The sequence below is a fragment of the Hyaena hyaena genome, unplaced genomic scaffold (genome assembly GCF_003009895.1).
Source record: "Hyaena hyaena isolate Hyena2069 unplaced genomic scaffold, ASM300989v1 scaffold_806, whole genome shotgun sequence".
Classification (NCBI taxonomy): domain Eukaryota; kingdom Metazoa; phylum Chordata; class Mammalia; order Carnivora; family Hyaenidae; genus Hyaena; species Hyaena hyaena.
The window spans coordinates 107,714-120,137 of NW_024081440.1; the positions used below are offsets into that span (position 1 = coordinate 107,714).

Genomic DNA, 12,424 nt, shown 5'->3' on the forward strand with positions numbered 1-12,424 from the left:
ATGATGCTTTCTGTGGAACGATTCTTAGGATGAAGAAGGCCTAAATAATAGATAACTGATTTAAGGAACCAGTGGGATCTGGACCACTGAAGGCTGGCCACAAGCAGAAGGCATACATATAAATGAGTATATATACTTTTCTGCCTACTGCAGTACAGACAAAGGCTTCAATGATGAATCTTCATCACTCCTTTCTTCTTATCTTTCCCGGGCTTGGTATAGGGACCTATATTCCTAGTTACTGGCCAGTACTCCAAGCTTAACCAGAAGTAAGAATATAAAGTGACAATAGCATTTAAAAATTTTTTAATGCTTATTAATTTTTGAGAGAGAGAGACAGAGTGCGAGCAGGGAAGGGACAGAGAAAGAGGGGGGCACAGAAGCCGAAGCAGGCTCCAGGCTCTGAGCTGTCAGCACAGAGACTGATGTGAGGCTTGAACGCACGAACTAGGAGATCATGACCTTAGCTGGAAGTCTGACACTTAACCGACTGAGCCAACCAGGCATCCCTAAACTGACAATAGTGTTTTAAAAGAATTATGTATCATGAGCAAGTGGATCTATCCCAGGAATGCAAGGATGGCTCAATGTAAGAAAATAAATCAATGTAATAGATCACATTAATAAACAAAGGAAAAAACACCATACCATTAACTAGCAAAGAAAACATTTGTTAAATTCAATACCCTTCAATGATAAAAGTACTTAGTCAAGTAAGAAGGGAACTTCCTAAACATGAACAAAGGAATTTATGGAAAACACCAATCTAATATCATATTCAATGGTAGAAGACTGAAAGCTTTCCTTCTAAGATCAGGAACAAGACAAAGATGCCCATTTTCACTATAGTTCTTCAACACAATACTAGAAGTCCTAGCCAGGGCAATTAGGCAAGCAAAGAAATAAGAGGCAATACAAACTGAAAAAGAAGTAAAATTATCTCTGTTTACAGATGCCATGATTCCATACACAGAAAATCCCACAGAATCCACAAAAGTTGCAGGATACAAGATCAACACATAAAAATCAGCTGTGTTTCTACATACCAGCAAAAACAATCCAAAAAAGAAATTAAGAAACAATTCTATTTAGAATACCACTCAAAAGAGTAAAAATTTAGGAAGAAACTGTCTGACCAAGGAGGCAAAAGAAAAAAAAATAGAGGCAAAAAACCCAAAATCATAGATAGAGAAGAAAGATGGGTCCCAGAGGTAGAAAAGTGAGGGCGAGGCAAAATGGGTGAAGGTGGCCAAAAGGTGAAAACTTTAAGATAATTAAGTCCTGGAGATGTAATGTACAGAATAGTGACTACATCGAAACATTTTTTTAAAAATATTTTTATTTATTTCTAGGAGAGAGAGAGAGAGAGAGAGAGAGACAGTGCGAGCAGGGGAGGGTCAGAGAGAGAGGGAGATACAGACTCTGAAATAGGCTCCTGGCTCTGAGCTGGCAGTCAGCACAGAGCCTGACGCGGGGCTCGAACCCACGAACCGTGAGATCATGACCTAAGCGAAAGTCGGACACTTAACCGACTAAGCCACTCAGGCGCCCCCATCAAAACATTTTTTTAAATAAAAGCAAAAACAAATAAAAAAACACAGAGCAAGGCTTATATATTAAAACTATAAAACACCTCCAAAAGAAATTAAAGAAGACACAATAATTGGAGAACATTCTGCACTGATTAATTGGAAGACTTACTATAAAACTGTAAATAGCACCCAAAGGAAGTACAGAATCAATGCCATCCCAATCACATTTTTCCACACAAACAAAAAAAAATCCCAATAACATTTTTTACACAAATAAAAAATCCATCCTAAAAATTATTAAGCTCATGAGAACCCAAACAGTCAAAGTAATCCTGAAAAAGGCAAACAAAGTTGGAGGTCTCACCCTTTCAGATTTCAAAACTTACTACAAAGCTTCAGTAATAAAAATATGGTGGTAAGGCATAAAGACAAACATAGAGATCAAGTGAATAGAATACAGGGCCCAGGAATAAACCCTTGCATATATGGTCAAGTGGTTTTTGACCACAGTGCCAAGACCACTCAATGGGGAAAAGACAGTATTTTTAACAAATGATTTTGGGAAAACTGGATATCCACGTGCAAAAGAATGAAGTTGGCCCTTTTACAAAATATAGTAATTCATAACATGGACAAAAGCCCTAAACCTAAGAGCTAAAACTACAAAACTCCTAAAATGGGAAAACACATTATGACATTAGATTTGGCAATTTCTTGGATATTACGCTAAAAGTACAAGCAACAAAAGAAAAAACAGAATGGACATTGTCACAATTAAAAATTTTGTGCATCAAATGACACTATCAGCAGAATAAAAATGAATGGGAGAAACTCTTTACAGATCATTTATCTGTTAAATGGCCATTATTCTTAATTTAATTGTTCTTTCTTTTAACATATATGCAGTATGATTTACCTTTGTGTCTTTTTGCCACCAAACCGAACCTCTTCTCTTAAAAGAGAGAAATGTGCCTCATGACTTGTTAATCCAAGCATGATCTGTTGAAAAATGATTAAAAACTGTTTCTATTCTCTTGTTTTTTATAGTATCAGGTTCATAAAAGCAATTAAATAAAAAACATTTCTATGTAGAAAAAAGATGCTTATTTAATAAAAACATCAGCACATTATATAAATATCAAAATTTGGTCCACTCCCAAGTTATGAATGGGCTAAAATGAATGTATTTTTCTAAGAAAAAATGTTTACCTTAGACTGACATCACCGCTGTAACTGCCACTCTGCCCACCCCCCACAAAAATCCCCAAAACCTTCTCTAGGTTTTCACACCTTTCCATGTGCCATGGGGAAAATGGGTAAGAAATTAGAAGTTGTAGCTTTCCATGATAGAGGAATGTAAGATTCTTCTGGAGGACAGAATACCTCTACCATGTGAAAATTTAAAGAAAAACACCTAGAAAAGGTCATTTTCATTTAATTTTCTCATATAGTATTATAGTATTCTTTCCTTTCCTTTTCTATTTTAGAGAAAGAGAGTGCATACACAAGGTTAGTAGGGGCAGAGTCAAGGAGAGAGAGAGTCTTAAGCAGACTCTGTACAAGCACTGAGCCAAATGCAGGCTCAATCTCACAACCCTGAGATCACAACCTGAGTCAAAATCAAAAGTGGAATGCTGAACCAAATGAGTCACCCAGATGCCCCTCTCATATAGTATTCTAATGTCCAAAGTAAGTCATTCAAATAGTCTAGTGAGACATATCAATCAATATATATATAAACATATATTGTTTATTTCATTCTTGATTCATACAAAACAAGATGAAACATTTCTGAAGCAATCAGGAAAATGTGAATACCAAATGGTTATTTGTATATTAAACAGTGATTGTTAATTTTTATGTAGGATAATGGCATTGTGGTTATTTATTTTAAACAGCTCTTCTCCTTTAGAGAAAGATTAAATGATATAATGCCTGGAATATACTTCAAGAGTCAAGCGAAGTAGGAGAAAGGAAATAGATGGCTAGGGATAAGAAAAGGAAAATTATATAATATTTAAGGTAGAGTATTTATTTTAGGTTGAAAATTATTTAAGGTGGATAAAGGCTATATAAAGTTTCATTGTATTATCTTCTGTACTTCATGTTTGAAAATTTCCATAATAAAAAGTTTAAACAAAAAAAGTAAAGTTATTTGGGTCATGGAGTTATCAGATCAGGTATTATTAAAAGTTATGTATCAAGCATGAGGTTAAAAAGCCCCCTCTACCCTGATCACAGCAGAGTACTCATAGCACTAGGACCAGCCAAGTGTGAAAATTATAGAGACCTGCTGATCATAAATTATGGCAAAAGAGGTTTTTTTAAAATTTTATTTATGTATTTTGTGAGAGGGTGCGCATGCGAGTGGAGGAGAGGTAGAGAGAGAGAGCGAGAGAGAATCCTAAGCAGGTTTGCACTGTTAGCACAGGGCCTGATATGGGACTTGAACTCTTGAACTGTGGGATCATGACCTAAGCGAAAACCAAATGTTTTGGTTTGGATGCTTAACTGACTGAGCCATCCAGGTGCCTCAAAAGACTTCATTTTCTAATTGTTTTAAACTTTGCTAATAGCAGAAGTAGCAATCATTATCATGTCTCCAATATTTGTTTCTACAGCCAGAAAGCTTCTTATAGAAGTCTCTTAGATATTTAACTACAATGGCATAAGGTTATAATAAAAACAAATGTTATACCTACCAAGTCAGCATCTAAACCATAAAGACAATGTCTGGTGTTTGGATCATGATCTGGCTTTGCTTTCTCAGATCTGATAAATTCCATGATTTTATGTTCTCCTTCTCCGGGAGTCTAAATATGTGTTTAAAAAAAAATGTGGTAATATACTATACGTTAGAATATTAAATTTAAAAATATCTTTAAATAAAAAAAGATAATAACCTCATGGCCTGAGAAGTAGATGGTAACTCCTTGCCACGACTTATCTGTAGAAATTTTCATATTTACAAAATACTTCAGGTGTTCATGTAACCTGGCCATGAATTCAGTCCCTATAAATAAAAAGTTTTAAAAAGTTTAATCTGAAAAAAATAAAAATAAAAAGTTTAATCTGAGAGAGACATAAAAAAGAGTGAGTTCCCAGAGACAACATGAAATTAGATCTGAGTGTCCAGGAAATACCTAGGTATTCCTCCAAAGGAAAACCCCTCATGCTTATCTTTAAAAGCAAGTAATTTTGTACCTTTCCCTAGAAAATATTACAACTGCTTCTCATTTCACTGCTCACTGTAAAATGAAGTTAATTTCATGTAGGTAAATCAAGAAATGTTACGACTGCCTCAGAAGTATGTTTCAGTATCTTCACACAAGGGCAGAGTTTCAACTCTCTAATGACCTCAATCTTCTATTTCCTCTGCTGGCTTCTGAATGTTTTTTAAGGCCTGTAGTTTTAGTCAGATTGCTAATAACAACAACAATAACAACAACTATTATTATTATTACTGTTTACCCGGAAAATTACTATTCTGGAAACTGAATTTACAGTGATTCAGGAAAAGTCCAGAGGGTCAATAGTCAAAGGCAACACAGTCTTAAACCACATCAGGATAAAACTGGTTATTAAATCAAGCAATGTATGATAAGAACACTTAAATGAAAGACAAAATTACCATAGTTAGTAAAGAAGTCATGAGAAAATGAGATTTTAAGATTTTTTCAAAGTAAAAGAAGATAATGTGTTAGACAAGCTCTAGTAAGTACAAAGTATGTTGTTGCATATAAAAGTTATATTAAACTTATAATACTGATAAATTCATTTATTCTTAAAGTCACAGAATTTTTGACTGCCTTTAAGAAATACAATAGTAAGTGCTCTGGACTAGGAGAATGGGTTTCTTATCCCAAAAACAACAAGCCAGGTCCATGAACATGACTCAATTTCACTGGGTCAGTTTTCATACTAATGGTGGGAGTATGATGGATCTTGTAAGATCCTTGTATGTTTGGAAGGGTGTTCATCTGGGACAGTCCTGTCCACAGCTGCTTTTTATCAACCTCTGTAAATCCCTACTGTGGGTCTTTAGAGGAGCACTTATTATCAAGGTAATCAAGATATCTCATGAGGAGACACAACTGGGAAAACCGCAAATGGACTCTTAAGGACAAAATACAGACTAGAATACATCTGAAAAAAATTTACATTTACATTTAAATCTCTTAGAATTTTTCTCTCAGTGAATTTACCTGGTGTAATACAGTTGGAATCAAATCTGGCCTCTGTAGGAAGAGTTTCTCCTTTTTCTAACGCCTTCTTTATTTTGTCTTCTGCCTCTTTTGCTGACCTTAAATATTAAGGGAAAAAATATCTTAAGGATTTTAGGAAAAAGCACAGATTTTTACATAAAACAAACTGTTATTTAGACACTTTTTAAACTAAAATATTAATTAACCAATTTGAGGTTCGAAACATAACACAAGTTTTGAAATGATTATAATTGATAAAGATGAGCCACAGAATTGTTATTTACTTAAAGAATTGAGTTTTTCAGATAACTATAGGAGAACATTACAACACTATAAAATTGACAAATTTTTACAAATATTTTTTACATATATTTACAAAGTAGTTCTTTAAAATTTTTTTAAAATGTTTATTTATTCTTGAGAGAGAACGAGTGACCATGAGTGGGGGAGGAGCAGAACAAGAGAGGGACACAGAATCTAAGCAGGCAGCAGGTTCTGAGCTGTCAGCACAGAGCCCTACATGGGGCTCGAAACTCACAAACCAAGAGATCATGACCTAAGCTGTAGTTGGATGTTTAACCAACTGAGCCACTCTGGTGCCCCAAAGTAATTCTTTTGAAACTGATCCAGAACAATACAAATACTTATAATTCTTTCCTTAACATAACTCAAAAGTATACAAATAAGCTCAAAACTAGAGCATTAAGCATTCATTATACATACATTTTACACTGAGTAATAATATCAAACAGGAATTACATTATTAAAATGATCTCTAAGAATATTACATAAAAATAATTGTAAAATTGTAATTACAATTGGGTGCAATTTGGGTTTCCTCATAAAAAACATTTAAAATCAAAGTCTAATAACATTAATGGCATCATGACTTGCCAAAATTGTCTCATTTTTGAGGCAACAGGATTTACTGAAAAAAACTTGAGTTTTAGAGTCAGACAGACCTAGATTTGAAAACAGGCATCCCAATTCCTGTTTTTGCTTCTCCTGTCTGTGGCACACAGTATAAACCATATGGCATTTATGTTAGGAAGCTCTGCTTTATGTACTTACTACAACCTCTATCTACTGTGCCCTGCAGAACTGTCTATGATAAACTCTTCTTCATATGTAACTTCTCTCTCTTACTAACCCCTTCAAAATAACAAAAACTATGAAGATAACAACTTATTTGTCATTTCTCCAATAGAAGCCATTCTTTGCTCTTTTCTCCCCTTCCTTCCTGTGAATGAACAAATAATTATTCAATGTTACTATGTGACAAGTTTTGGGGATATAACAGCAAAGATTCCTATTTTCACAGAGCTTACACTCTAGTTGGGAGACAGAAAACTTAACAGCCATAATGTCTAATGTGGCTACATTATAGAGAATGCATGGGACAGGGACAAGGAAAGACTACTGAAGCAATCTAGGTGGAAGATTATGGTAGCCTTGGCTGAGATAGTAGCAGTAAAGGTGAAAACAAGTAAATATATATGACAAATTTAAGAGACTGGATAAACAGGAATTAGGTGTGGAGAATGAGGAAGAAGTAGTCCAAATTGCTCTTGGGACTTTCTGGTTGACCAGCTATTTGCATGGGGTTACCATTCATTCACTGAAAAAGGAAGCAGAAGGAAGGCAGTTTTGAAGTGGAGTTCAGTTCTGAACATGTTAAGCCTGAAATGTATCTATAGTATCTAAAAGGAGAAATTTGGATATATAGGGGTTCTGGAGAGAGATATCCACCAGGAAGATAAATTTGGGAGTTATCAGTATAGACACGGTAACTAAAACCATTGGATAGGATCACTCAGGACCAACAACAAAACCTTAAGAAAAATCAGTATTTAAGAAAAAGGCAGAAGAAGCGAACAGGGAGACCAAGAAAGTGCATTCAGAGAGTGTGGTTACATAAAGGTCAAGGAAAGGAATTTCAAGAAAGAATGGTTAACACTGTTAAAAACTGTAGATAAACAAAGTCATATACATAGAGAATTCTTCTTTAGATTTAGCTATACAGTCTATTCACAATCTTGTAAGGGAGTTTTAGTGCTCGGGATGAAAGCCAGACAGCAGCAGATTTTAAAATGAGTAAGAGATGCAGAAAGATTATATGTAATTAAAGATTATGGGGAAAATAGTCTCTATGGAATATGAGAAAAAGCTGATTGTAGGATTTCAGGGAAACATGGAGCACTCAATGTCAGCACAATATTTAGTAAATGCTTTTGAGGGCTATGGTGGATTGGCCCTCAACATCCATTTTATTCTCCTAGTTTGTCTTCTGATACTGGGAGAGGTTAGAAAGCTAAAAGATTAAATTCTCAGGCTTCCTTGCCACTAGGTGAATGGATATAACTTAGATTCTGTCAGTCAGACATCTCCATAAAAGATTTAGAAGGGTGGAAGTGCTGTGTGGTGAAGTCTGTTATGACTGTTGAGGCACTGGGTTTATGGGGTATGTGTATTTCACCAATAGTGAAAGAGTTCTCAATATTCAGTAGTTTTGTAGGTGCTGAGAAGCAAGGTGCAGATCTACTGGGCTACAGCAGATCTACTGTAGATCTACTGATCTACAAGGAACACTGGGCTCTGGAGCAAACAGATACAGTGGTGACTTCTTGATTGCTGAATTACAACTAAAGTGATGTAATTTTGGAGCCAATAATTCAGGTATACCTTCTTTTTTTTTTTAATTTTTTTTTAATGTTTTATTTATTTCTAGGAGAGAGAGAGAGAGAGACAGCGTTAACAGGGGAGGGTCAGAGAGAGAGGGAGTCACAGACTGAAACAGGCTCCAGGCTCTGAGCTGGCAGTCAGCATAGAGCCCGACGCGGCTCGAACCCACGGACCGCAAGATCATGACCTAAGCGAAAGTCGGACGCTTAACTGACTAAGCCACCCAGGCACCCCATCAGGTATACATTCTTAATCCCTGGATCACAGATAAAGGAATACACTCCTGGAACCACCTGTTCTGGTGGGGGCCTCTGAACTCATCGTCCTGAATGTTGTAGTAATAGCACCACTGGTGGGTCAGTTCTATAGTGCTGTTCTGAGTCACTCTTGAAGGCTCACCTAAATTCCCATCCTTTTTGCTCTTACAATGATTTTTATAAGCTCTTAATTTTTTGTATTATATCCCCTTCTGCTTAAAATAGCCAAGTTTCTATTTCTGCAGCTGAAAAATGACTGATATAGTGGGCTTATATAATCCTTTCTCAACACTACATTTTCTAGACCAGTAGTTCCCCCAAACTAGTTTAACAAATACTAGGGGAGTCTGGTAAAAATAGTTTCCAGGGCTTAATTTTCAGAGATTCAAATTAAGTAAGTCTAGGGTGGTACCTGACAATCTAAATTTACTAACACATGGTCCTTGTCTTTAAAGGTGGGGTGCCTGAGTGGCTCAGTTGGTTGAACGTCCGATTCTTGGTTTTGTCTCTGGTTGTGATCTCATGGTTTGTGGGTTCTAGCCCTGCGTCGGGCTCTGCACTGACAGCAGAGCTTGCTTGGGATTCTCTGCTCTCTTTGTCTGTCAAAATAAGTAAAGCAACTTAAAAAAAAAATAGATTTCACAGGGGGTGCCTGCGTGGCTCAATCAGTTAAGCGTCTAGACTCTTAATTTTGGCTTGGGTCAGGATCTCACGGTTTGTGCTGTCAGCATGGAGCCTGCTTGTGATTCTTCCTCTCCCTCTGTCCTTCTCTCACCTCGCATGCACCACGCTGTCTCTCTCTCTCAAAATAAATATTTAAAAAAAAAGATTTTACAGTTGTTCCAGTATCTTCAGTATCTTTTCTCTTTTGATACTTAAATCAGTATTTTTCCATCCTTTTCCCATTCTCATTGCTAGCCTTCTCCAAGGTATACTCTCATCTTCCTTGATGACTTCCATACTTGATTCACAGGTGCCCTTTCCACTCCTTTACCTGCTGTTGTGATGAAAGAATTCATTATGCTAAAAACCCATCACACGCTGGACTCAGGGTTTCTTTCCATCAATTCTATCAACTCTCTTTACTTATTCTACTCACAAATGATCTCATTGTTTTTAAAAACTATTCCACATGCTCAGGATTTTGACTTTATGTACCTCTGCTCATTTTTACTTTTCCTACTATCAAACTCACATAACTGGGGCTGATAATACCTCAAATGTTCTAACTCAGCTCTCCTCTCATACTTGATCAATCACTTTTTAGTCTCACTTGCCTATCTATCCAACTTGGACCAATGCTCAATCAGAGTCAGCATCTAGCCCACGGTTTGGGCATTTAACAAATGTTTGTTGAATTAAATTGTCAATGATGTTTCCATTAGAATAATCTCTCATTTCACCCCGTATTTCTCTAATTCAGGGCAGACTACTTGCAGAGCTTTCTCTACTAGTTGACCCTTGAACAGCACAGGATTGAATTGTGTGGGTCCACTGTACACAGATTTTTTTTAGTGTTTATTTTTGAGACAGAGAGAGAGAGAGAAAGTACACTGAGTAAGGTATGGAGGGGAAGAAAGAGGGAGACAGAGATTTGAGGCAGGCTCCATGCTGACAGCAGAGAGGCTGATATGGGACTTGAAATCATGAACTATTAGATCACGACCTGAGCTGAAGTCAGATGCCTAACCGACTGAGCCACGTAGGTGCTCTCATTGATTTTTTTCAATAAATACAGTACAGTACTGTAAATCTATTTTCCTTATGATTTTCTTAAAAATATTTTTCTCTAAGCTTACTTTATTGTACAAATATGGTATGTAATACATATAACATATAACATAAAATATGTGTTTATTGTTTATGTTATTGCTAAGGCTTCCAGTCAACAGTAGACTATTAGTAGTTAAGTTCTGGGGAAGTCAAGTGATATGCACATTACTGACTTTGCGGGGATTGGTGCCTCTTACCACTGTATTGTTCAAGGGTCAATTGTACTGCTATTATCAAGAAGTTTTAAAATCTGTGGAATGACAGTAACTTTATACAGCCCAACATAGTTTTGAGAATGACACTTTCACTACTAATTTGTTTACTTGATTGATAAAGTGTGACATAATCAGTTATTTCCATTTCTGGGGGAATTTAGGCAGAAAAGAAACATGCACTGCATTAAGTCAATTATCTTTAAAAAATACATTTTATTAATCTAAATAGTGTTCTCAAATAAACCACAAATGTTTTACCTAAAACGCCTCCCACGCTGCTGGTTCATCTTTGCTCGAGGAGCCACACCATCAACAGCCATAAAGAACACTTTTCTAGGTTTAATGATGCGAAACAACACCTCCAAGTAGTGAAAAATATCAGTAAAGATTTTATCGTCTGATATTCTGAAGTGAACATCATCATCATTAGGATGGGAACATTGATGTATGATTCCATTCATGTCCAGGTACAAGTTGTCAAATTCAGGAATCTAAAAAACAAAGAAAAATGATGGAAATCATTACTATAATCAACAATTTGTATCTAAGCAACTGGGAAAAGCACCTGATAAAAAGCAGGATATAGAGGCATTCTTACTATATAAAAACTAAGAAAACAATCATAGTTGAATAAAGAAAGTAAAGAAAAAAATGAATAGGAGAAATTGGTAAGATGGAGAAATATTATACGGCTATATAATGTACCAAAAATGATCAAATTTACTGTCAGGAAATGATCTACCTATTTAAAATAAGATAACATGGGAAAATACCGCATGGTAATTGGTACTCTACTACTAGCTTGCCATCAACTTCTCAAAGCCTAAATTTCCTCTATAAATGGGTAATATAATGCCCATTTAAAAGGCCGTTTGTACACGGTCATTAAAAGGTTTTACAAATGATTTAAAGGCCTATTTAAACTATATATATATACACATACGTATATATATACACACATACATACACATATATATGGTATGGTTTCACGGAGAGTCACTGATTCGATCATAGATTATGCCAAGAAATACAGGAAACTTTGAAAACTGATCTGTTTTTGATATGTGGATTAAAAATCTTCTAAACTTTGGCTAACGGTTGTCTACTTTTTATAAAAAAAACTTTCATGGTTCTGGCTCTCATTTATTTTTCCTTTATTTAAATGTTTGTAAGCAAAGAAGGGGAGCACTACTGAAACAAATACACACTGACAAGGAAATGAAATGGGCACAACTTAATAGTTAGAATATTTAACGTAATTAAAGAATTTCAGAGTAGTCTGTCTTACTTACTAAAGTATTTTATGTACTAGGTATCATATTAAAAAAATGTAAATGCCCTTGTTGAGTAACAGGCTCAAATGAAATGACAATTGTCTGCACAGCAAAGGAAACAACCCACAAAACTAATAGGCAACCAACGGAATGGGAAAAGATAGTTGCAAATGACATATCAGATAAAGGGCTAATATCCAAAATCTATAAGGAACTCACCAAACTCCACACCCGAAAAACAAAGAACCCAGTGAAGAAATGGGCAGAAGAGATGAACAGACACTTCTCCAAAAAGGACATCCAGATGGCCAACAGACACATGAAACGATGCTCAGCATCCCTCCTCATCAGGGAAATACAAATCAAAACCACACTGAGATACCACCTCACACCAGTCAGAGTGGCTAAAATGAGCAAATCAGAGAACTCTAGATGCTGGCGAGGATGTGGAGAAACGGGCACCCTCCTACACTGTTGGTGGGAATG

The 12,424-nt window shown here is 35.8% G+C and overlaps 1 protein-coding gene across 3 annotated transcripts in view; it reads right to left on the bottom strand.

The window, feature by feature from the left end:
* The window catches only part of XRN1 (5'-3' exoribonuclease 1), a 121,775-nt gene that overhangs the window by 100,385 nt on the left and 8,966 nt on the right, over positions 1-12,424 (bottom strand). For 2 of the 3 annotated variants that reach the window (XM_039219313.1, XM_039219312.1), the window contains exons 2-6: positions 10,923-11,155; positions 5,738-5,835; positions 4,436-4,545; positions 4,235-4,345; positions 2,449-2,531 (exon numbers count right to left, since the gene is read on the bottom strand). In XM_039219313.1, the coding sequence (XP_039075244.1) occupies positions 2,449-2,531; positions 4,235-4,345; positions 4,436-4,545; positions 5,738-5,835; positions 10,923-11,155 (635 nt within the window). Of the gene's footprint in view, positions 1-2,448; positions 2,532-4,234; positions 4,346-4,435; positions 4,546-5,737; positions 5,836-10,922; positions 11,156-12,424 lie in introns of those variants that run through there. The other variant, XM_039219314.1, reaches the window with a different exon arrangement.